The sequence below is a fragment of the Megalobrama amblycephala genome, linkage group LG18, assembly GCF_018812025.1.
Source record: "Megalobrama amblycephala isolate DHTTF-2021 linkage group LG18, ASM1881202v1, whole genome shotgun sequence".
Taxonomy (NCBI): Eukaryota; Metazoa; Chordata; class Actinopteri; order Cypriniformes; family Xenocyprididae; genus Megalobrama; species Megalobrama amblycephala.
Window position 1 is genome coordinate 17036475 of NC_063061.1, and position 26307 is coordinate 17062781.

Consider the following 26307-nt stretch of genomic DNA (forward strand, 5'->3'; position numbering starts at 1 on the left):
GAACGGCAGCGTGCTTGAATTTCCCACAGAAACTTACCAGTATACCACCTGAATTAGAAAACATTATTTGTTCAGGCTAAGGTACACTGGTTATGTACTTTCTCAAAAAATAATTTTGGATCATTTTTAACCTAAAAAAGTTATAGACAGCAGCTTTAAAATAGCCCTTTTTTATTAACGTGAAGAACTTTTTTCCATGGATGTTCTTTATGAAACAATAGATGCCAACAAAGAACCTTTTATTGAGTACTCTTTATGATCTATATGCCATAAGAAAAAAATTTCTGTCGTACCTTTAGATTTGTTTTAGATCTTTTTGTTTGTGCCAACTATACGGCCCACCCTGAGAGACTTACAAAGATAAAACCCCTGCAGTGCCACATTACTGTCTTTCCTCTTGCTACTGCATCACGTTCCCTTCCCAACACCCACGTCTCAAGGGTTTATGTGTTTGTCCCTAAGTAATCTGTTTCCTCTGTGTGTGGGGACAAGTCTTTGGCACATGGTCATATCTCCAGCAAGGGCCTGCAGACAGAAGCTCTTTCCACTCTCCAGTCATGCTGGGCTGATAAAGGAGGTGGCTATAGGAGCCCTGGGCACTCCAACTGTACGACGTCAATGATGCTATTAGAAGTGTCCTTAGTGGTGCTAATCCATCTAAAACTGAGTTCTCCTACAGTATTCTCCTTTTAAGGTCTCTGGCTGAGATTAAACACATCATCTGGGATCAAAATAGAGAGTGTCTTATGTCATCTCAGACCATCCACTGATTTGGTGATGCCCTTTTGTGTTTTTTCTTCTTTTTGCTGTGATCTCTCAATGGTTCGGTGCAAATCGACAACAGAATGTATCTTTTTCAAACACATTCAAGAAGAAAACAGATTTATGGCTAGATTCATAATCTCACAATAGCTGTCAAAGCAGGTTTTCTGTAGCAGCTGTGAGCCTGTTATCAGCCTGGTCCAGGTTGTCCATGTGTCCAAGTTCAGCCGCAGCCAGTTGCCTATTGAGACATTACGAAACGTGCAGGAAGTGACAATTGGCTTCGTTTTATGTGAACGCTATAATCACACGTTCAAAAATTTAAATAGAATCCAGAATGCAAAAAAGAAATGGCAGAAAAGCACAAAAAAAAAAATCATCCTCATGCATACCAACGATTTAAAAGCTGATGTTTAACTCGTTATTGTATAAAGGAGGTATTTCAGCTTAAAAATCTGTGTTGTATTTACTACCTTAAAGACAAGGAGACTATAGACCTTTACTCTTGGTGGGTATACTGTTCCAACAAGATTATCTGGGAAAACATATTAATATTAATGAATTAAATTCAAATTAAATTCAAATATCAATAATACATTACAACTAAGCATATAATGGAATAGTGTATGGTAAAATAAACAGGTCTATCACATTTTAAAAGGGAGGTTTATTATTAACATCAAATGCTGATTTTTATAGCAAACTCTACAGTATTTTGGCACAGATTTATCTGTCACTTGGTACAAACTAGTCATACTTCATGAAGCTTGCAGACAGTACTTGGAACGAGGATTAACATGATTTGCGCCAAGAACAATGTGTCAATCGATTAAAAAATTAACCAATTAATCACTCATTTTTTTCTGTAATTAATCACGATTAATTGCGTTTAAAAACATTGGAGTTTCACAGTTTCACAGTTACTCTCCAAATTAACGTAGAAACAACTTAAAGACATTATATTTTAAATATTTGTTTAATGGCATCATTTTATGAATGAAGGCTAGTATTAATCTGGTACTGATGTCTCTATGAAATTGACTTTTTTAAACATTAATTATAGACATTCAGTTACAGTAGCCTATCACTGAAAGCTATCAATTTCAGCATTTAGCATATTAGGCTTTTAAAAAAATTACAACTTCTTATTTAATAGAACTTAAAACAATCTTCATATAAACCCATTATAATAAATGTCATATTTACCTGTGGCTTTCCTTTCTAACAGGTAGGAAATAGAAATTTAATAAAGTTATGTGACACTTTACAGTCTTTGTATTAGACAGTGTAAATTATAAATTAAATATAGATTAATGCTTATTAAAGCTACAATTTTCTCTGTTACCTTTGTTCTTTGATTAACATTAATGACAGACATCACAGCAACTGGTTTATTAGGCTGCTGTGACTTTAAGAGCTGCCGAACATGACGCAGATCTGATGCACTCTCATTTTCTCCAACTCTTTAAGCTCATTTAAGACTGCTGTTAGGATACTCGACAAAACGGGCATTTTGGCATAATTTGTGTTATTGTTTGTTCAAGTATGAAAGAGAACTCGATACTGGCTTGTTGTGGCTTGTTTGGGCGCTGCTCAGACCGATCAGCGTATGACATCAAAGTACCACGAGAGCGATTCAAAAAGCATAAGAAGTTGTATGCTCTAATAAGAGCTCGATCATATAATGTAAATATTGCCGAATTATGCATTAATTGATAAATATTTTAACGTATTAACTTTGACAGCACTATTAAAGGTGCCATCGAATGAAAAATTGAATTTACCTCGGCATAGATGAATAGCAAGAGTTCAGTACATGGAAATGACATACAGTGCGTCTTAAACACCATTGTTTCCTCCTCTTTATGTAAATCTCATTTGTTTAAAAGACCTCCGAAGAACAGGCGAATCTCAACATAACACCTCATTAATATGTACGCCCCCAATATTTTGCATATGCCAGCCCATGTTCAAGGCATTACACAAGGGCAGCCAATATTAACGTCTGGATCTGTGCACAGCTGAATCATCAGACTAGGTAAGCAAGCAAGGACAATAGCGAAAAATGGCAGATGGAGCGATAATAACTGACATGATCCATGATAACATGATATTTTTAGTGATGTTTTTAAATTGTCTTTCTAAATGTTTCGTTAGCATGTTGCTAATGTACTGTTAAATGTGGTTAAAGTTACCATCGTTTCTTACTGTATTCACGGAGACAAGAGAGCCGTCGCTATTTTAAATTTTAAACACTTGCAGTCTGTATAATTCATAAACACAACTTCATTCTTTATAAATCTCTCCAACCGTGTGTAATGTTAGCTTTAGCCACAGAGCACTATCAAACTCATTCAGAATCAAATGTAAACATCCAAATAAATACTATACTCACATGATCCGATGCATGCATGCAGTATGCATGACGAACACTTTGTAAAGATCCATTTTGAGGGTTATATTATCTGTGTGAACTTTGTTTATGCTGGTTAAGGCAGTCGAGAGCTCAGGGGCGGGGGAGCGCGAGATTTAAAGGGGCCACGCACTGAATCGGTGCATATATAATTATGGCTCAAAATGGGCAGTTAAAAAAATTAATTAAAAAAATCTATGGGGTATTTTGAGCTGAAACTTCACAGACATTCAGGGGACACCTTAGACTTATATTACATCTTGTTAAAACTGGTTCTAGGGCACCTTTAATAATGCCAAAGTCCCTTTAAGACAAGTCATTTCACTCTGCAGCCTTCTTTGAAACGCCTCTCGGGCATCCAAGTGCAGCTCTTATCTCATTGAATGGGGAAACATCAAATTCTCTAAAGCTGTTTGCCAAGCTTTCGATTAAATTTCATATTTGAAATCACCAATGAAATCTGATAACAGCTGTCTCATAAATTTTGTTTCTAAACACTAATGCGCTAAAGCGCATGCGCAGCTCTAAATGCGCATCTCTTGCACCTCATTTTGGAGGCACGCATCTGACTGTTTCTATAGAAACCGGAGCTTCAGTGACACGATGACTTTACCAATCAGTGATTGGCTCTTATTTAGAAGGCTGGACTTATTCCGCCATATTGCACATTGCAGTTTCTCCCATTCATAATAATAATACGAGTGAGGCGTCTTGTGTTATTCTATAGTCTTTGATAATACGTTGTAAACATTTTCACATTAGAATAAACAATGAAAAAACAGGTAATGGTGAGATCAAATTCAGAATGGTAAATATGTATGTCATATAAAATCTCATTAAGCAAATACATTTGAAATTATGAAATATAATAAAAATTCAAAATTTTTGTATGTTTTTATACAATAAACAATTTTGGTTCTGTGTTGAGTCAACACTTGAAGTCCGATGTAAAATCTGGGTCCCAAAAGAAAACACAAACAAGGACCACTGCCCTATAGGCTATATCAGGGGTGTCCAAACTCGGTCCTGGAGGGCCACTGTCCTGAAGAGTTTAGCCAAAGAGCTTAGAACCCAATAGGCAACACTTTGATAGTTTTTGGGTAACAGCCATTAGATGGAGCTCCGGTAGCACGGCCGCCATTTTGGGCTGAAAATACTAACTGGACCATAGAATCCTTCACATCTTACGCACCCAAAATTGTTTCACTGCCAAATCAGAAGCACAATAGAACAGTTTTTTAAATTAAGTCACCAGTAAATTGTATGGCTCCTACAGTAAATGTTGTATTGTCTTATATATGTTTTAATTTACCAGTTGTGGAATGCAACCATTCAATCTTCTGAGGTAACATAGTTAGCTTACTTTATTGAATATTTCCATTTTATGCAACTTTACACATTTATTAAAGGTGCCCTAGAATTGAAAATTGAATTTACCTTGGCATAGTTAAATAATTAGAGTTCTGTACATGGAAATGACATACAGTGAGTCTCAAACACCATTGTTTGCTCCTTCTTATGTAAATTTGATTTGTGCAAAAGACCTCTGAAGAACAGGCGAATCTCAACATAACACCGACTGTGACGCAACAGTCGGGATCATTAATATGTACGCCCGCAATATTTGCATATGCTAGCTCATGTTCAAGGCATTAGACAAAGCAGTATTAACATCTGGATCTGTGCACAGCCGAATCATCAGACTTTATGAAGGTAAGAAAGCAAGGACAAGAACGAAAAATGGCAGATGGAGCAATAATAACTGACATGATCCATGATATCATGATATTTTTAGTGATATTTGTAAATTGTCTTTCTAAATGTTTCGTTAGCATGTTGTTAATGTACTGTTAAATGTGGATAAAGTTATTATTGTTTCTTACTGTATTCACGGAGGCGAGCCATGTTGTTATTTTCATTATTAAACACTTGCAGTCTATATAATGCATAAACACAACTTCATTATTTATAAATCTCTCCAACAGTGAGTAATGTTAGCTTTAGCCACAGAGCACTATCAAACTCATTCAGAATCAAATGTAAACATCCATATAAATACCATACTTACGCGATTAGACATGTTGCATGACGAACACTTTGTAAAGATCCATTTTGAGGGTTATATTAGCTGTGTGAACTTTGTTTATGCACTGTATTATAGAGTCGTGAGCTTGGGGCGGGGAGCGTGAGAATTTAAAGGGGACACACGCTGAATCGGCGCATTTTTAATTATGCCCCAAAATAGGCAGTTAAAAAATTGAAAAATAAAAAATCTATGGGGTATTTTGAGCTGAAACTTCACAGACACATTCAGGGGACACCTTAGACTTATATTACATCTTGTGAAAAAGGGTTCTAGGGCACCTTTAATAGTAAATTAATAATTAATAAATTTAAGATCATCATGTTTAAAGCGAACAATATATTTTAGACCTAGTGGAGTAATAGTAATAATATCTAGGTCTGAATTGAAATAGGCTATAATTGTACATTTTAATGGATCATGCTACAAACATAATGATCTTATAATACATGATGCATTTCTGTGTCTGTTATCACATAATTCCCACTTTTGGACACTTTTGCTTTAACGGATATTAGACAACACTGCAAAATCAAGCTGTTATATTCACACATTTATTGTCCAACATTCCCAATTTTTCTGATGCATGTACTTAATTTAATTTTATATGTTGTTAATAATTCAGTGTTTAAAGCCTTTTAAAGAATTGTAACCCAAACTGACTGGTTTTGTGAAAAAAGTGGAAGACTTAAACACAAAGTGTGTAAAATAAACTGTAAAAAGGATTTGATGATCACTAGTTATTGTATTTTATTCTCTGTTGTCATCATTCAGGTTGGATTTCAGCTTTAATGTACGTTTTTTTTTAACAAAGCAGCTGATATTGCATAGAAACTAGTGGACTGACGACTCACTTTCAGCACAAAGTGGCGGAAACGCAGGGCAGCTGCTGGGCGCCGGTGTTGCAATGAAACGTTCTATTGACTGTCGCTTCTTTTTAGTGTATTGACTGTCGCTTCTTTTTAGTGTATATTCTTTGGTTTAGCTCCAACTTGCCTCAACACACCTGCTTGGAGATTTCTAGCCCAGTAAGACCTTGATTAGTTGGTTCAGGTGTGTTTAATTAGGGTTGGAGCTAAACTCTGCAGGACAGTGGCCCTCCAGGACCAGGAATGGACACCCCTATATCATCCCCTCAGGATATAGTAAATTGAATTATGAGGTCTTCAGTAAGGTTTGGAGCAATAAGTCAGGCAGATTAGAAGCACATGTTATATGTTAGATCTGCAATACTTTTATTTGTCACATATGCATTCGGTTCAGTGGCACAAAACACTCTCTCCTACAAATCCCCTGGAACTTTAACTAAAGTTCTGAGAAAGTATCAACATGCTGGAGTCACAAAAATATGAAGAAGTCTAAAATATGTAGAAGTCTAATACACAAAGTTGTGCAAGTAGGAAGTGAAACTGATGGTGGAGCGTTCGAAATGTTTTGCTGTATCAGATGTATTTTTACCCTTAAATGTGTTTCTAACGGGTCTTTTTGATACAAATCAATGGATAAACCACCTCTGCACTGCATGGTGCTGCTCTTCTGGCAAAACACAGGGAGAGCTAATTCCCAGGAACAGCATAATTAATTCAGAAGCATGGCAGCATTTAGGAATACACAATGTTCAAGATTAAGGACAAGAACAGCCTGTTAGACTGAGTTCAATGTTTCATTTAGGATTCTGTTTGGTGAAGCGTATAAGACACGATTGTACAACTACAGGTTTGCTTCAAGCAAAATAATTACTCACACTGAGCATACAGAGAATCAGAAAAAGACCTGTTAAATGAGAAAACGCAAATTGCTCCGGATGGTAATGTCTGTGTTAAATATATCCATTTAAAAAAATGTGGCAGAGTTTCAATTAATATTAAACACCAATCTGTGTGGTAAAATATGGATGTCCATGCCTGACATTCTCACAAGATGCTGACAGGGCACAAAACACTGTAATCTTTGAACTAAACACCCCTAGATTTATAATATGATGAACAAAGTTAAAGTATTAAGTGCACTGCAAATTTGTATCAATATTGTCTGCCATGTTTGGTAATAATGATACTTGTGATCCTCTTGAAAGCATCAGTAAGAATGTGCTGAACACCAATCAGTAACATTTTACATCGTACGCCATTGTTTTCCAGTAAAACCGTGTTTATGAATTTATGGAGTTACATTATCCACCTCATCTTGCAAAGTGGAAGTAAACTATTTTCTGTGAATGTGTGTGAACTGATTCATTAGCCACTATATAACTGGAAGAATAACAAAATGCAGTAGATAGTAAAATAATTTGCACTACAAAGCAGTGTGTTTTTGATTACGATAATAAATTAAAATAATATAACAAATAACAGATTGCAATATTAAGCAGCATAACAGACTTTTCTGTGCAGCTAAAACAAAGTGGATGAGACTAGAAGTCTTGACACATTGAAGTTACAAATGACCTGCTCCTACATTAAAAGTATGGTGAATAACTGTTATTTCCCAGCTTGCTGCATATTTTCTTTATGTGAAAATAAAATCATATTTCTTCAAAATAAAAAAATGCATTGCTAAAAAAAAAAAAACATTTTCGCACTTTAGATCTTTTTTTGTGTGTGTGGGGTAAGTGAAAATGTTTCAGGGGAAGTAATAATCGGAACTACTGGCCAGATTTGACAGTAGAAGAATCAATCCTTACTGTTTAGCCCTGCAAGTGTGTTCTGAAAGGCATGATGTCTATGTAGGGGACTTCAAAGCGAAAACTATCATGGCAGCCATGTAGTACACCAGGAATCATTCCAAAACCAAGTTGCTTAAAATAACCACTTAAAAGATTAGTTCACTTCTGAATGAAAATTTCATGATAATTTCCTCACCCCCATGTCATCCAAGATGTCCATGTCCTTCTTTCTTCAGTCGAAAAGAAATTAAGGTTTTTGATAAAAACATTCCAGAATTATTCTCCTTATAGTGGACTTCAATGGACTCCACTGTTGAAGGTCAAAATTACAGTTTCAGTGCAGCTTCAAAGGGCTTTAAACGATACCAGACGAGGAATAAGGGTCGTATCTAGCGAAACGATCAGCCATTTTCGATCATTTCAGTTTATATGCTTTATATAAACAAATGATAGCCTTCCAACTTATGGAACGAACGCAGCGCCAGTTCCATTTCTTTCCGTAAGTAGAATAGGGAAGGTGTAGGACATACAGCGTAAGCTTTTTGAAGAATATGAAAGTGCAGTTTTGGTGGAACCACTTGGAAGGCGATCATCTGTTTATATAAAGCATACATTTAAATTTTTTCGAAAATGAACGATCGTTTCGCTAGATAAGACTCTTATTCCTCGTCTGGTATTGTTTAAAGGTCCCGTTCTTCGTGATCCCATGTTTCAAACTTTAGTTAGTGTGTAATGTTGTTGTTAGAGTAAATAAAATCTGTAAAATTTTAAAGCTCAAAGTTCAATGCCAAGCGAGATATTTTATTTAACAGAAGTCGCCTACATCGAACGGCCAGTTTGGACTACATCCCTCTACTTCCTTCTTTAATGACGTCACTAAAACAGTTTTTTGACTAACCTCCGCCCACAGGAATACACAAGAGTTGCGTTTGTAGAGTGTGTTTGTCGCCATGTCGTCGAAACGCTGTTATTTTCATCCCGCAGTCCAATCACCGGGTCTGATTCCGGCTCAAATTGATAGGGTAAAATTAAAGACATGTTTACAATAACACTGAGCGCGTGCATCTCCACGTTATAGTAAGAGGCGTGACCTTTCCGGGCAAGGTTCGCTAAACTGCTGTCGAATCACAACACAGGAACCGCTGGCACAATCAGAACTCGTTACGTATTTCTGAAGGAGGGACTTCATAGAACAAGGAAGTCATCAGCCAGTTTTTATGACAGTGGAAACAGTGGTATACAGATAAGTAAATTATGTGAAAAATACTGTGTTTTTTTACACGCGAAACATGAACACATGTTATATTGCACACTATAAACACAATCAAAGCTTCAAAAAAACACGAAAAACGGGACCTTTAAAACCTTGGAGCTGCACTGTATGGAGTCAAATTAATGCCTTAAAGTTTTGCACAAAAATAAAGTTTTGCAAAACACAAAAAAGAATTGAGCAATAAAAAAATGTTTTGCAAACAAAAATAAAGAATTGCAAAGGAAAAATAAAGTATTGAGCAGAAAAAAATAAGTTTTGCAAACAAAAATAATAAATTGCTAAATAAAATAAAGTAGTGCAAAAATAAAAATATAATCAATTACAAAAATCAATGACAGCTGTAATCCTATTTTATCTTTGCCACATATTTTTCATGCTCAAACCTACTAAATCATTTGCAACGCTCATTTTATTCTGCGTTTCAGTCAAGCGTGCGCTCACGATACCGGCTTTCCTTTGCGCTGCACTTTTCTGTGCGGATCTCTTTATGGCACTGGTTTGACGTGGGGGTGGAGTCAAGAAACGGGGGCACGCCCCCGCGAAATGCATTGGAGGGGAACGTAATCAGCGACAGGTGAAATAATTCTTTGACATGGTTAAAAATAATGAATGGTTTGTTTTTGTTGGTTTGTTTAGCATATGTTGTCGCCAATTACGACCCCCTCCAATGCATTTCTTATAGTAATATGACCTGTTGCGCTCTGTCTCACTGCCTGTATCCACTTTTGTGTCCTTAAACATTCGTTTTTTGGGGTCGACAGCTTATAAAAACTTATTTCTGGGGTTTTTAGCTTGTTAGCTGTACACCTTGTCACACAGCAGCTTTTAGGCATTGTTCTGTTTTTTGTAATGAGTCAGAAAAGACAAGGAGGCAGCCTCATGCATTACAAAGTCAATGGAGACAGTTGGATTGTTTTTCCCCCGGTGGGCATGGTTTTCAGATTATAATAAATGCGCTCTGTCTCTATGCTTGATCTGTTCTGTTGCGATCTGCGTCTCCTGTCGATGATGTGTTTCGCGGGGGCGTGCCCCCGTTTCTTGACTCCACCCCCACGTCAAACCAGTGCCATAAAGAGAACCGCGCAGAAAAGTGCAGCGCAAACGAAAGCCGGTATCGTGAGCGCACGCTTGACTGAAACGCAGAATAAAATGAGCGTTGCAAATGATTTAGTAGGTTTGAGCATGAAAAATATGTGGCAAAGATAAAATAGGATTACAGCTGTCATTGATTTTTGTAATTGATTATATTTTTATTTTTGCACTACGTTATTTTATTTTGCAATTTATTATTTTTGCTTGCAAAACTTATTTTTTTCTGCTCAATACTTTATTTTTCCTTTGCAATTCTTTATTTTTGTTTGCAAAACATTTTTTTATTGCTCAATTCTTTTTTTTGTTTTGCAAAACTTTATTTTTGTGCAAAACTTTAAGGCATTAATTTGACTCCATAGCACTGAAACTGTAATTTTGACCGTCAACTGTCTGGAGGCCATTGAAGTCCACTATAAGGAGAATAATCCTGGAATGTTTTCATCAAAAACCTTAATTTCTTTTCGACTGAAGAAAGAAAGATATGAACATCTTGAATGACATGGGGGTGAGTAAATTATCAGGAAAATTTAATTTGAAAGTGGAGTAATCCTTTAAAAGGTGCAGAAAGTGATTTCTGAGAAACAAGTGGATCAGACCGAGCACCACAACACACTTGTTGCCAATCAGCAGTAGGGGGGCGTATCCACTCATGATGGGGGAGGAGACAGAGTGAGCAAGAGGGAGATTTGAAGAAAGACTGTAGAAAGAGAGATGGCTGAGAGACAAAAGAGCAATATCACTGGAAAAAAGAAGGGTTATGATCAGACAAGAGCTTTAGGGCCCATATTAATATTTGAAAAGTGCAGGAGAGACACTGAGGTTACGTTGTTTCTGCTACATGAGTACAACTGGTTTTGCTACTTTTCATAGAACCAAGGGCCCTTGGAATTTAATGGTTTTTGTGGGGTATAACTGATAGCCGCTCTCAGCCGTTAAGCAATTTTTTAGCATCAAATATTTGCAATGTCAATATATTAAGTATTCCCGAGACAGCTAATCATGAAAGTGCTGCTTGCAAAGCTTATAATGCGAAAACTCATCGCTAAAATCTGACAGAATGCTATAGACTGCCGTTCCAAAGTTTGGGATCGATAAAATTTTTAATGCTTTTAAAAGAAGCCTTTTATGCTCACCAAGGCTGCATTTATTTGATTATTTACACAAATTATGTATTTAATCTCACATTATTAACCAATGTCTTTGCTGCTGACCTTCAATAATTTAATTCAACCATACTAAGCAAAACTTACTTTATATTAGATTTTGAAATAAGAGTGTTGAACTTCCTTCTCATGTATCCTGGGCTGCATTCAGCCCCGACAAAACGTTGCAAAACGTTTTTTAAACGGAAACGGTGGTGCGTTGAACACCCTGTTCTGATGACGCCAACTATGGCAGCTGAGAAGGCCATTCTTTGTGTGAAATCGGTACGTGTTTGAAAATCGGTACGTGTTTAATACTGCAAAATATGCTCGATGTTACCGTCACTGCCCTTGCCGTCCTGAATAAAAGAGACCACCCCAATCGAGTGAAGGGATTTGTGGAACTTCTAATTATTGTGATACAACATTGGCCTCGCATTTCAGCATGAAAAGACAAACATTTCAGGTGAAGGATAATCCACTTCTTCCCTCCAAGACTGTGTTGATCTATATTATTTTTATCGTGAGTATTAGGCTTATCATTCTTGCTGATCACTGTTGTTGTGCTATGGTATTGTAATATTTATAATTATATAATCAGAGGAGTATAGAAAAGTTTATTAAAGTGTCACTCCAAAATACAATAGCAAAATATATAAGTATAGTTTTTTAGGTTACATTAATACCCGTTGTGCGAGCTGTCTCTTTAATACCGCGTGGTTTATATACATCTTGCCGCTGATTGGGCTGACATTTCTGACACACCCACCAAACAAGAGAAAATGGCCGTTTCTCAATATGCGTACTTGTCTGTACTTGTGCTCTCGTGGACTTGTGAAACGTCATCAGTCGCTGTCCAAGTACTGTTCCAATTCAAAGTTCACATCTAGCCAAGTTCAGTTCAAATTCCCGGATGTGTTCTTGATCCGCCCCTTTTATCGAGGATGCATCGAGAGGTAACTTGTGCAGACTTGAGACAGCCAGGTATCCCAGAATGCATCTCGCACTAACCAGCAAGCGTCAATAGTAAAGGAGAAACCCCGCATAATTTAAACATATTACTGTTTTTATGTCATGATATGTAGTTTTAAGAGTTTTTCAGGCGAGAATGTGTTGATTTAAAGCTCAAATTTGTGTTTTATTGATACAGATTGCGCCTTTCTGACAATTTGATCTGACGTTGTCGGAGTTGTGAGATCCAGGCGATCACCGGACGCTCAGCGCTCATGTACCCAGCCGAGAGCAGCCTTATCTCGGCTTGTCCTTCTGACGTTTGCCGCTGGCTCCGTTTTGGCTGAGGGCAACGTGACGTTTGTTCATAACTTTATATATGGCTATTTAACTTTTGTATCCTACTAAAGCGCTGATTTTGTACGCTTGACTGAATTGTTTGCTTTATTTCTTATTGTATATTCTTACCTTTTATATTGATCATTAAAACTGACATAAAACAAAGAGACATGGTTTTGTTTTATGTTATAGCCTATTTCATTTTATTACAGTGAAGTTAATCAGAGTAAGCACAGATAGTACATTTAATATTTTTGAAATATATACGAAAAGAGGCAGGGTTGTTTAATATTTCGTTTTGTTATAAATATATGCACATTGCAGATAATCAATCACTGGTTGCCTGAGACTATTAATATGTTTTTGTTTTTTTGTTTTTTAAATAAAACGAAAAGAGGCAGAGTGGTGTTTTATAACAAATTTCGTTTTATTGTTGGCTAAAATATACACAAAGAGATAACCGGAGAAGCCAGAGCGAGCTGAGTGACGTTATCAAGAACGCTGCTGTTCCATTTGCAGAATCACCGGACTTGTGTTCTCCCGTCCACGGGAGCTCGTTCTCCTGAGTCGAACTTGCCAAGTCATAACTACCAAGGATGCGAGTCCGAAGTTTGCAAACTTGGTTTTGAGAAACGGCCAATGTATCTCAAACCGTTGCACACCGTTTCCAGGAAACATGTCGTTCATCCCGGAAAACGTAGCAAAACGTTGCGCAGCTTGAACGTGTCCCTGTTCTTCTTTAATCCAGAATGGCAGCACAGCTGAAAGGTTTGTAAATATGCATTTCCTTCAGCCTAATTTCACTTTTGGTGTGAAAGGACCTTAACATTTGCCAAAAATAAAACTTTTTTTGATGTTATTAAAAAACAAACAAGCAAGCCCAGCCCAGGTGAGAAAAAGTAATGCAAAAGTAATGTAACACAATGTAACTAAGTAACACAATTAGTTACTGTTTTTAGGGAGTAACGCCATATTGTGATGCATTACTTTTATAAGTAATTTTCCCCAACACTGCTGATCTTAAACTTTTGAACAGCAGTGTAAATTTTCATTTTAAAATGTTTTTAATTGAAAGGCATTACATATTTCACCAATTTTGTATAAGCTCCCATCCCTCAGAATTACATTTTATCATAAGCACATTTGTATGTAAATAGCTGCATATCATAAATATATTGGGGCACATAGAGCACATTATTGGCATAAACAACATTGATACTATATGATTTTGTATCCCAGTAATGTACTGGGCTTTTAATGAAGACCTAAGTTAATGTTTAAGTATTGATTAATCAACAAAAGAAATGTTGAGGTCAGTTTACATTGACTGCTATTGATTCGTTTAAAGATCCATAAAGCTAATTAATTTTTAACCATTAATTTAATGGGTTTGCTTCGTAATATGATTTCACACAGAAATCTATAGAGAAATGTTTCTTATTGATCACACTTAATGCTTATGTTATACCATTGTGACCCTGTTTCAAGTGTTTAAAACTGCAGCTATATTCTAACAGTATTTTAATCACTGTATTGTAAATACCAACCTACAAAATTCAGCTTACTGATTGGCCAATCTGTTTTTGGCTGATTCTTAAATTATCCCCACCCCTCAAATCTAAAATATTTAGAAGCCCATCTCAACAACATAAAAATAAAAAAGAGATAAAGTTTAAAATTAGAAAGTCACATTGTGAGATATAGTTGCAATTGTGAGGGGGGGGGAAAGGTCTCTATTGCGAGAAATAAAGTCAAAATTGTCATATATAATGCAAGATATATATAGTCACAATTAAGAAACAAAGTCGCATTTGAGAGATATAGGAGGTCTGAGCATGAGTCTAAACTCAATTTTTAAGTTCCCTCCAGCTGGACATAATTAATTAATGTTAAGTTAATTTATATAAGGGAGATAAAGATGTATATGCGAAATTGTAATCAAAGCAACTTAATTAATCTCCTTTCAGTCTGAGAAGACCCATAATGAGCAAGATGCTAATTACTACAATATTTCAAAGGTGTAAACACATTTTGTCATTTCTATTTATTGCTGAAAGTGCTTGACAGTGTTAGATGCTGCTGTTGAATGGACGACAAGACAATAGCTAAAGCCTTGAATGCCAAAAATGTGAGTGTGTACAGGTGTGGAGTATCTACAAATGAGCAAATGGTGCTTCTCATTTATTATTAAGATAGGATATAAAAAATAATATATGTAAAACGAGTCATATATAAGCCCATGCATCTGCTTATGTTACATGAATGAGAGAGATGCCTGAAGCCTTGTCCAGCACATGTACCAGAGCATGACCCGTGTAAGCTTTTATATTGCATTTACGTGCGTTTACAACCTCAAATAAACCTCCTGTCCTGTCTTCGGAATGTTCCTCTGAAAAAAAAGTCCAATTACCCAGCAGGTTCGTGTCATTCTGGATGGTGGTCAACCTGCAGTCAACTCAGATAAGAGGTGATCTGAAATTGAATCACACGCCAGAGTGCGCCTGCATTTAAGATTTCCACAGACGTTTTGACTAGGTTGTTTTCTCAGAGGAAAGCAGAAGGTGCATGAAGCATTCAATGTCTACAAGATTAGAAATAAACCTGTTTACTTGCATCTGTTATTACATTAAACAATTACGACATGCTGCCCAGCGAGTCAGCGTGTTCAACTTTTCTTAACACAACAGGGTTCAAACTATATGCCTCTGAAATAATACTCTCCCACTGAATCCAACAGTCGCACTGATTCTGATCGGTTCATCTTGTTATATTACCTTAAAATGTGATTAATGATTACAAAATTCAAATAGTCCCCCTTATGGTTTTGTGAAGCACTCTCCAGATCTGCTGGCAATTAGAGAAAATGAAAAGAGAGCTCTTAAATGACTGGGGGTTATGCAAAATAATTATCAGTACCATAAAAAATGATCATAATGAATGTCCAGCGTGTGTTTTCCCTCCCAGCTGTCACAGTTAAACAGCTGTTTAAGTGCCTTTTTGATTTCACAGGTTTTTTAGATTGTTTTAACCCCCAGCCAGGCGAATGGCCAAGCTGGCATTATCATTTAGAGGAATTGTCTCCCAAGTAAAATAAAAAGAGTAAGCAGCACCATTACAGAAATGACCTGAAAGAGACAACAGAAGAACATTGCCAACTGGGCAGGACAGCAAATAATTAGATTTTGTGAATGAGCATAGCTGATGTCTCTGTTCAAAAGTAGTGTTTTTGGTCTTCTTTTGAATACTGGATTTGATTTGTAGAGTTAGAGAGGCAAGAAAAGAGAAAAGGCAAGAAAAGAGAATTTTCCTAAAGCCAAGAAACGGGTTGTCAGCGGGACCCTTACAAAAAAGAAGTTCATTTTATGAAGTATACTTCAAGGGTTAGTTCACCTAAAAATGAAAATTCTGTCATTTATTACTCACCCTCATGTCGTTCCACACCCGTAAGACCATCGTTCATCTTCAGAACACAAATTAAGATATTTTTGATGAAATCTGATGGCTCAGCAAAGCCTGCATAGACAGCAATGACACTTCCTCTCTCAAGATCCATAAAGGTACTAAAAACTTAAATCAGTTCATGTGACTACAGTGGTTCTACCTTAATATTATAAAGCAATGAAAATATTTTTTGTGCGGCAAAATAACAAAATAGCGACTTTTTAACACTATCTAGTGTTGGCTGATTTCAAAACACTGCTTCATGAAGCTTCGGAGCTTTACGAATTGAATCAGTGAATCGGAGAGCCAAAGTCACGTGATTTCAGCAGTTTGGCGGTTTGATACGCGATCCGAATCACTGATTCGACTCAAAAGATTCATAACACTCTGAAGCAGTGCTTTGAAATCGGCCATCACTAGATATTGTTAAAAAGTCATTTTTGGGTTTTTTTGCCGCAAAAAAGGTATTCTCATCGCTTTATAATATTAAGGTAGAACCACTGTAGTCACATGAACTGATTTAAATATGTTTTTAGTACCTTTATGGATCTTAAGAGAGGAAGTACCATTGCTGTCTATGCATCGGATTTAATCAAAAACATCTTAATTTGTGTTCCGAAGATTAATGAAGGTTTACCACACTTATTCAGATACTCAGAATTAAGAATATATCTGTTTTGTTTATAAATCCATATTTTCAAACAGTGGACCCTTTTACAGACTGTGATGATGCGTTTTAATGGGTTTTTTATATTTTCTTTTTTTTTTTTTTTATGTATGCACATTTATAACACTATACTTAGTTAACGCTGCTGTAAGACTGTTTCTAATACAGCGGCTATGGGAGTGACGGTAAAAATGACATCTTTCTCTCTTCCGACTGCAGTTATCAATATATATTTTTTTTTTTTCCTCTTATTATAAGTTGTGAAAACACTGTTGTTAAATTTTTAAATTCGATTTAAATTCTTTTGCTATTTGAGAAAATGGGGGTGCAAAAAAATATATTTAATGTATTCACTCATTCACCGCCATAGAATTTTACCCAATTATGACGACTTCCACTTCAAGAAACCCGGACATGTGAAAAGGGTCCATGTTTATAAGACTGTATGTAAAACTACTCAGTCAAAAGAGTAAACACAACTTCAAGCCAAGTATACTTTGAATATTTAATTATACTTTTAAGTATATCTCGATCAAAAGACTGAGTAGGCTACAAGTATAAGCCAAATATAGCCTACTTACACTTTTCTGTCAGTATAAGTCAAGCATACTTAAGTGCAATTTTAAGCCTATATTTCTGAGAAGTACAAATTAGACTGAAAGTATACTTTCTTATTTTTAGTTTAAAATAAGTAGGCTATACAAATAAACACTTGAAGAGCTCTTTTCCAAAACGCGATAAACGCCAAATTTAAAAAAAATGAGTTTGTCATGCCATTTTGCTGTGTACTGAACCTATTCTCGGCTCCATCAATGTTTTATGCCAAATCGTTATATTTCCTTGTTTAAAATGTACCACAAGATGCAGTTTCTTTCCAAAACGCTATAAGCGCCAGACCTGTTTTTAGCCTAAATGCGATATATCCTCCTCTCGCCAATCATAATTCGGCGAGCGTTCAACGCAATCTGACACGGCGTTTCTTTGAAGCGAGGGAGTTTGTTTGTGCTTAGTCTTCAAAATGAGTGCTTTAAACTCTATTAACACTTTTGATGACCTGGATGAGCCAGTGAGACCTACACCTGGGGCCTGGAGTCCGGAGCGCCAACTCGGCTCGGTTCCCGAGATAGGTTCATTTGAATATAAAGGTGTCTCGGCTCGCCTCGCCTCGTATGTGTGTGTGCGCAAGTGTGTGACATCGTATCAGACTGTTCAATAAACTGTTTAAAACATATAGTTACCCAATTAATACTGAGATTCTAGATGTTTTTATATAAAAAGGCTAAAAAAAGGGTGGATTTATAGCGTTTCGAAACAAAACAAAACAAAAAAAACAAAACAACAAAATTGTTGTTTCATTTAACAATCATTGTTTAACATGTTCAGACTGAGCCAATAGACCATTTTAACAGGACAAATTGAATATTAACAAAATGTATAGGTCTAGGTAAAAAAATGTAATTTTCTTGAAAACTATTAACATGGATTTATAGCGTTTTGGAAAAGAGCTCTTCACTTGAAAAAAAACGTCTTTTTTGTAAGGGGAAGCCCAGGATGTCCAAGAAGAAAGGGGGTTTTACACATCATGATGTTAATAATTGAGACCCCAGACTCATTCTTCAATAGAACCAAAGTGGATGAACGCTCAGTAAGATATTTTGATGAGTTAAAGAAAACCTGTCATAATGTGTCTTAAAAATAATGGCTGCCCACTGTTCAGGGTGTGTTCACAGTGTATGTGTTCACTAAAGTGTGTTTTTGGATGGGTGAAATGCAGAGCACAAATTCCGAGTATGAGACACCATACTCGGCCTCACGTCATCACTTAAAAATAAATGCAGAATTGCTTTTGTGTGAAAAACAGACAGAAACTGAAGTCATAATTCATCCAAATACGTGAGAACATCTGTTTGTTAATGCAAGCGCTGCTCATTGAGTGTGGTCTGACACCATATAAGGAGGAGGAGGCTGAAAAAAAATTGCTCACAAACCACATTTGTTCTCGTAAACGCAGTAGTTTTTAACGAAAATTAGGAAATTCTCTTTTGAGAACCAGTCACAACAACAATCAAGTAATGATGAAGTGTGTAATATTTAATACTAATGACTCATGTAATTAATTTAATGTTACCCTTTGATTTTTAATAAAAAAAAACAGTCTCTGTAAAAACCTACTACTTTGCAGCTATATATCCGATTGATGCCATAGCTTTTTTCCCCCCAGGTCACTGCATTTGAGAGTAGAAAGATGAACATCAGAAATGAGAACATTTTCAAGCTGGTAGGACACATGCTCTTTTGCTGCTGCTTATTAAAGTTTGGGGTCTGTGGTTGTGCCATGTGAAGCACTGACACTGAAAGATGGAAACCTGTTTGAATGTGATTTGCAATGAAGTTAGCTTTACCAAAAACATTACATCACCTTTCCTCAAACTGAGCCTCCAGTCTCAAGGAAATATGACTGTCTAGACTTGAAATGGCCTCTCGTGAACTGTATTGTCAGCAATGGTCAATGTAAAAAAAAAAAAGAAGAAAGAAATTCCCCCTTTAAAAGGAAGTTGACGAGGATACTTTTGTGGCCATGTGTGGCATTTCTTGTTAATTTTGTTGAATTAGAGATACTTCATTGATGTCCAAGGGAAAATTATGGGATTTGTTTCTTTGGGGTTTTTTTTTAATACATAACAATGCTGCCTTCTTGGAAACTGAAATATAAACTTTATACATTCAGTAAAAGCATAACCACTAATTTTCAATCCCATTAATCATTAATAAATCAATACATGCTTTTCATGCATGTACACAAACTATGACACATGGAAAAGTTCCCAACAGGTTTTAAATAATACTTGAGTTATTTTATCATTAAAGATTATAATTATTATTATTTCCTAGTATCTCTCTCATATACAGTATTATTCAAAAGTTTGAGGTCAGTGAGACTTTTTCAATATTTCTCTTTATTTGCTCAATCATTTGAAATCTTTTATATATGCTGTTACTTTTGATCAATTTAATTCTTGCTTCTTGAGCCCTTGCTGAACAGGAGTATTAATTTATTTTTTTAAACAACTTTTGAACAATATATATTAAAATACATCACATTAACAATTAAAAGAATACAAAATGTATCTGTCTGGCTTTGGAACCAATAGCATGTTGAAGTTTTTCCTATTGGAGAACAGCCTTGATAAAAAAGAGAAGTTGTATTTTTAGTATATGAGCCATTTACACGTGAATTAGTGACTTTGTGAGTGTACCACAGCAAAGAAAATGATTGTTTTTCTGTTTGTTATCTCAAGTATACATGTAGCAAGTAAGTATAAATAATACTTTTTCACTAGTACTATAATATGTATATTTCATTTCTGTGCAGTGCAAAAAAATAGTATCAGTATTACCTGAGTTTTACCTCTCTTTTACAGTTTTGCTTCTTAAGCAACACTTAATAAAGCTTATGCTTAAATGAAGAAGGGATACAAAAAATACTTAAGATATAATAAGTCAATTTCTTTAAATGTTTCTTGTTTTAAGGATGTTCAGATATTTGACTTTCTTTAACTAGAAAATGTATTATATTTTGTGTATACTGTTCTATGTATTGTTGTGTATCTTTTCCACCAAGTCTCTGTCATGATTCACTTCAACTTTATTTAATTAGTTTTGATATGTAGCCTGTTGTGAAAGTTATGCCTTTATAAGAGGAAAAAAATGAGTGAAATGCATGAGGAATCTAATAATTTGGTTCCTATATGATGTAACTAACAAGTGTTGATACTTCTCTCTGTTTCTGTGCTGTAGCCTGCAGCGAATCATCAAAACTGGTGGTTGGACGGGTTGGGGAAACAGTTACTCTTCCATGTAAATACGACATCAATGCCAATGGCCTATTGAGCATTTGTTGGGGACGACATCAGTCAGCGTTCAGCTGTGAGAACACTGTTATCTCCTCCGATGGCTTGCAAGTGAACTACAGAGAGTCCCATAGATTCAGCTTGGCCAGTGGACTCGACCGAGGGGATGTTTCACTTACCATAAGGGCTGCTCAAAACAGGGATGCTGGGATGTACGTGTGCCGTATCGAGATCCCTGGGCTTTTCAATGACATTAGTTACAATGTTTATCTGTTCATCAGCAATGGTGAGTAACCACTCAATTAGATATTTTTTTTTTTTAATCAATGTGTTTATGTTCAGACATGATGAGGGATACTATTCATGCTCTTCCATATAAGGACTGGATCCAAACAGAGTCATCGCAGAAACCCAGCTAGTCCCTACAACAGTAAAGCAGGAAAAGCAAGGTATGAAAACCTTTCTCTAAAAATGCTGGGTTGTTTCAACCCATGTTTGGGTCAAATATGGACAAACCCAACCAATTTAATTAAAAAAATTTAAACAAGACTAACCATTTTTTGTTTTACACACAGTCTACTATGTATCAGAGCCAACCACACTCATTACTGAGTTTTATGTCATATCAGAAACGAAAACTGCAGGTATAATCATGACCACACTTAATCAACATTGAAAGTGATTAAGAAGTATGAACCAGTATCTGACAAGAGTAAATGAAATTGATTTATTTCAGATGTTACTGACATCTACATAGATGAACCCAGTGCAGTGGTCCATACTGAGGTATTACAAGCATCTGTTTACAAAGACAGACTATATTTTGGCTTGAATGTGTTCTTGGTTATGTATGTAAATGTATATGCATATTGATTTTACTTGTTTTGGACATGATTAAGGTGTTTCACATGTTACATACATGCTGTGTGTCATTTTAGGAAACAATGGAAACATTTGTCTTAAACACTGTAAAAGTGGGGGCCATTGTCTTCATCCCAGGTTTAATCGTCGCACTTCTGTTCAGTAAGTAGATTAGCAAGTAATTAATCTAATGGTCTAGCTCTGGAAAAATATTAAATACTTGTAAGAAGCATACATTTGGGAATCTCAGGAAACCTCTAATGAACATGTCCAGATCCCGTTTTTTTCTAAAATCCAAATAAAGAAGATAAGAAATTAGAATTAAGAAAATGAAGTTTGTTTTGCAATGTGACATTATTTTCCTAATTAAGCATATTTTAGTTTGGAATTCTTATTACTGTAACATTTATTCCTAATTAACATTTTTGTTCGTTCTCATTGGTGATTCTCAATGTAATTAAAACATTAGTGTAATACAATCATTATCTTTTAATTCCACATAAGCTTAAATTAGAGGCAATACAGAAAACTAGCAACAGTATTGTACAAATGTAAATAATTAATTAATTTTCTTGCAATATATTGTTAGTTCGTTTGCACAAAAATGAAAATTCTGTCATTAAGTAGTCACCATCATACGGAAGAGGATTAGGGCCAAGCAATAATAAAAAAATAAAACCATCTTGAGATTAAAGTTGTTAAATTTCGAGAAAAAAGTCGAAATAAAATGTTGAGAATAAACTCGTTAAATTACGAGAAAAAAGTCGTTAAATTTCGAGAAAAAAGTCGAGATAAAACGTTGAGAATAAACTCATTAAATTATGAGAATAAAGTCATTAAATTACGAGAAAAAAGTCGTTAAATTTTGAGAACAAATTCGTAATTTAACGAATTTGTTCTCGTAATTTAACGACTTTTTTCTCATAATTTAATGACTTTATTCTCAACATTTTATCTCGACTTTTTTCTCGAAATTTAACAAGTTTTTTTCTCGTAATTTAACGAGTTTATTCTCAACATTTTATCTCGACCTTTTTCCTCGAAATTTAATGATTTTTTTCTCGTAATTTAACGAGTTTTTTTCTCGTAATTTAACGAGTTTATTCTCAACATTTTATCTCGACCTTTTCCCTCAAAATTTAACAAGTTTTTTCTCGTAATTTAACGAGTTTATTCTCAACATTTTATTTCGACTTTTTTCTCGAAATTTAACAACTTTAATCTCGAGATGGTTTTATTTTTTATTATTGCTTGGCCCTAATCCTCTTCCATACCATCATGTCATTCCACACCCGTAAGACTTTCATTGATCTTCAAAACACAAATTAAGATATTTTTGATGAAATCTGAGAGTTTTCTGTCCCTCTATTGACAGCTTCACAACTACCACTTTCAAGCCCTAGAAAGGTAGTAAAGACATCATTAAAGTACATCATGTGACTCCAGTGGTTTCTCTATTTTATGAAGCAATGTGAGTGCTTTGTTTGCACAAAATAAATAAATAATAATATTGGATTACTTTAATGATGTCTTTACTACCTTTCTGGGGCTTGAAAGTGGTAGTTGTGAAGCTGTCAATAGAGGGACAGAAAACTCTCCGATTAAAAAATTTCTTCATTTGTATTACGAAGATGAATGAAAGTCTTACAGGTTTGAAACAACATGAGGGTGAGTAATTAAAGGATTACTTCACTTTAAAATGAAAATTACTCCAAGCTTTACTCACCCTCAAGCCATCCTAGGTGTATATGACTTTCTTCTTTCTGATGAACACAATCGGAGTTATATTAATAAATATCCTGACGCATCCAAGCTTTATAATGGCAGTGAATGGGAAACAACGAGTATGAAGCTGAAGAAAGTACATCCATCCATCATATACGTACTTCACACGTTAATAAAGGCCTTCTGAACTGAAGTGATGCATTTGTGTAAGAAAAAATATCCATATTTAACAAGTTATAATGTAAAATATCTAGATTTCACCAGACCGCATTCTGTATTCAACTTCAAGAAAGCATCACATTGCATCAGTTACGCATTTTTCATGTTGAATACGGAAGCCGTAGGACGTTGTGTAAGCATTTTGAACTGAGGATGGATGCACTTTCTTCAGTTTCCGTTCACTGCCATTATAAAGCTTGGACGCGTCAGGATATTTATTAATATAACTCCGATTGTGTTCTTCAGAAAGAAGAAAGTCATATACACCTAGGATGGCTTGAGGGTGAGTAAAGCTTGGGGTAATTTTCATTTGAAAGTGAACTAATCCTTTAATGACAGAATTTTCATTTTTTGGGGTGAACTATCCCTTTAATTTTAATATAGATAGATAGATAGATAGATAGATAGAGTGCTCAGCGTATATGAGTACACCCCCTTTGAAAAGTAACATTTTAAACAATATCTCAATGAACACAAAAACAATTTTCAAAATGTTGACAAGACTAAGTTTTGTATAACATCTGTTTAACTTATAACATGAAAGTAATGTTAATAATATAACTTAGAGAATAAAATTTTCAGTTATACTCAAATTAGGGTGATGCAAAAATGAGTACACCCCACTGAAAGTCTCTGGAGCAAAGCTACATTTTAGACTAATTTAACAAGAATTCAACCACAGGTGAGTCTAATTATTCATTACGCAGGTGTCCAGTAGACAGACTATTTAAAAGGGTGTTAAAACCCCTTCTCATTTCATGCTGTCAGCAATGGCACCACATGGAAGAGAAATGTCACAAGACCTGAGAAAGAAAATAATTTTTCTTTACACCAGAAAGGTGAAGGCTACAAGAAGATCAGCAAAGCTTTACTTATCAGTCAGAATACTGTAGCAAAAATGGTACAAAAATTTAAAAAAGATGGAACTGCAACCATCTCACAGAGACGTCCAGGTCATCCACGGAAGTTAACACCTCGACAGGAAGAAGAAAATCAGTATGCAAGTTCACTGCAGTTAACTAAAGAAGTAGAAAGCCAAACTGGGGTGACTATTTCCCGTGACACAATACAGCGTACACTACAGAGGAATGGCATGCATGGGTGCTGTCTACGAAATAAGACTCTCCTAAAGCACAGGCACAAAAAGCCCGCCTAGAGTTTGATGAAGACTACTATAACTCTATACTCTGGAGTGATGAGACCAAGATAAATGTTTTTGGAACTGATGGCTTCAAAACTGTATGGCGTCGCAAAGGTGAGGAATACAAAGAAAAATGCATGGTGCCTACAGTGAAACATGGTGGTGGCCGTGTCCTTATGTGGGGCTGCATGAGTGCTGCTGGTGTCGGGGAGCTGCATTTCATTGATGGCATCATGAAGTCACAGATGTACTGCTCTAAAGAGAAGATGCTACTATCACTCCGTGGCCTTGGTCGTCGTGCACTTTTCCAACATGACAATGATCCTAAACACACATCTAAGGCCACTGTTGGATTTCTGAAGAAGAACAGGGTGAAAGTGATTCATCGGCTCCAGATCTGAACCCAATCGAACACCTATGAGACAAGTTGAGCATCACTCTCCATCCAGCATCCAGTCTCTAAAAGAGGTCATTCTTGAAGAATGGAAAAAGATAGATGCTGTAAAATGTCGCCAACTTGTTCATTCTATGCAAGACTTGGTGCTGTCATTAAAAATCATGGAGGCCGTACAAAGTACTAGATGTAGTAGTTTTTGTTGTGGGGTGTACTCATTTTTGCATCACCCTAATTTGAGAAAAACTGAAAAATGTGTAATCGTAGTTATATTATTAACCTTACTTTCAAGTTAAACAGATGTTATATTAAACTTAGTCTGGTCAACATTTTGGAAATTGTTTTTGTGTTCATTGAGATATTGTTTAAAATACTTTTCAAAGGGGGTGAACTCATTTACGCTGAGCACTGTAGATAGATAGATAGATAGATAGATAGATTATATAATGCATAAACAAGAAGCAAACACTTGCTCGTTCCATATGGCTGTGTGGAAACTTCTGCAGATTCTCATGCTGCATAGACATTAAATTTGGCTCTCATTGAGTGGAAGTGAAAGAGGCAACTCATAGCCAGTTCTGCTTACTGTGCATTAACGCATCTCTCTGAACTTTTTGCCCTCAGGACTGCGGCGCTCAAGAAAACGCACCAGCAGCAGGGGAAGTTAAAATCTGTCAGGTCCCCCCAACCCTAACAACCACACTTGAATATGGTGTGATAATCAGATTCTAGGTCACTATGACTGTAAATGACACCACATGTATGTGGTGATGTGGACTTTTTGTTCTCAGGGCCTAATATTTATATTATATAAGCCTAATAATTGATTGATTATTAACGTAAATCTGAGATAACTTATTTACATTATAGGCTATTGTTGTTGTTTTACTTTTTCACTGTAATATGTTTGTAGCCTGTATCTTCATTTGCCAAGTCTTTTTGTAAAAAGCTTACATAATCTAACTCTAATCATATGTCATGCATCTCTTACTCAGAAATCAATTACTGAATGTTTCTTTGTCCAAACTTCACGTGGGCTTAAAGTTTTGTAACCGTTTGTTTGGAAACGAAATCTATTTTATCACACATCAGCATGGTACATTAGCGGCCTCTAGTGTTCATCAAACACTGAAGTCTAAAAGTTACAACGATGTACAAACACTTAAATATTAATAAAAAACAAATATGTACAACCTCGCATGTGATGTTTTGTAGACGTGTGTGTTTCTGCAGTAGTCTACAGTTAGATGTTAATATGTTCTCAGTTCTAATAAATCTCTCATTCGGTCAT

The 26307-nt window shown here is 35.6% G+C and overlaps 2 protein-coding genes across 3 annotated transcripts in view; one reads left to right on the forward strand and one right to left on the reverse strand.

The window, feature by feature from the left end:
* The window catches only part of LOC125252666 (serine/threonine-protein kinase pim-2-like), a 681247-nt gene that overhangs the window by 630897 nt on the left and 24043 nt on the right, over positions 1 to 26307 (reverse strand). The window lies entirely within an intron of this gene.
* On the forward strand, positions 13452 to 26221 carry havcr2 (hepatitis A virus cellular receptor 2). 2 transcript variants are annotated; one of them, XM_048166167.1, is made up of 7 exons: positions 13452 to 13485; positions 20624 to 20962; positions 21057 to 21125; positions 21252 to 21320; positions 21413 to 21462; positions 21615 to 21699; positions 25641 to 26221. In XM_048166167.1, the coding sequence occupies exons 1-7, from the start codon at positions 13467 to 13469 to the stop codon at positions 25682 to 25684; spliced, it is 675 nt and encodes a 224-aa protein (XP_048022124.1). In that variant the 5' UTR covers positions 13452 to 13466; the 3' UTR covers positions 25685 to 26221. The 2 variants fall into 2 exon arrangements, with proteins under 2 accessions (XP_048022124.1, XP_048022123.1); XM_048166166.1 differs by lacking the exon at positions 13452 to 13485 and adding an exon at positions 20025 to 20138.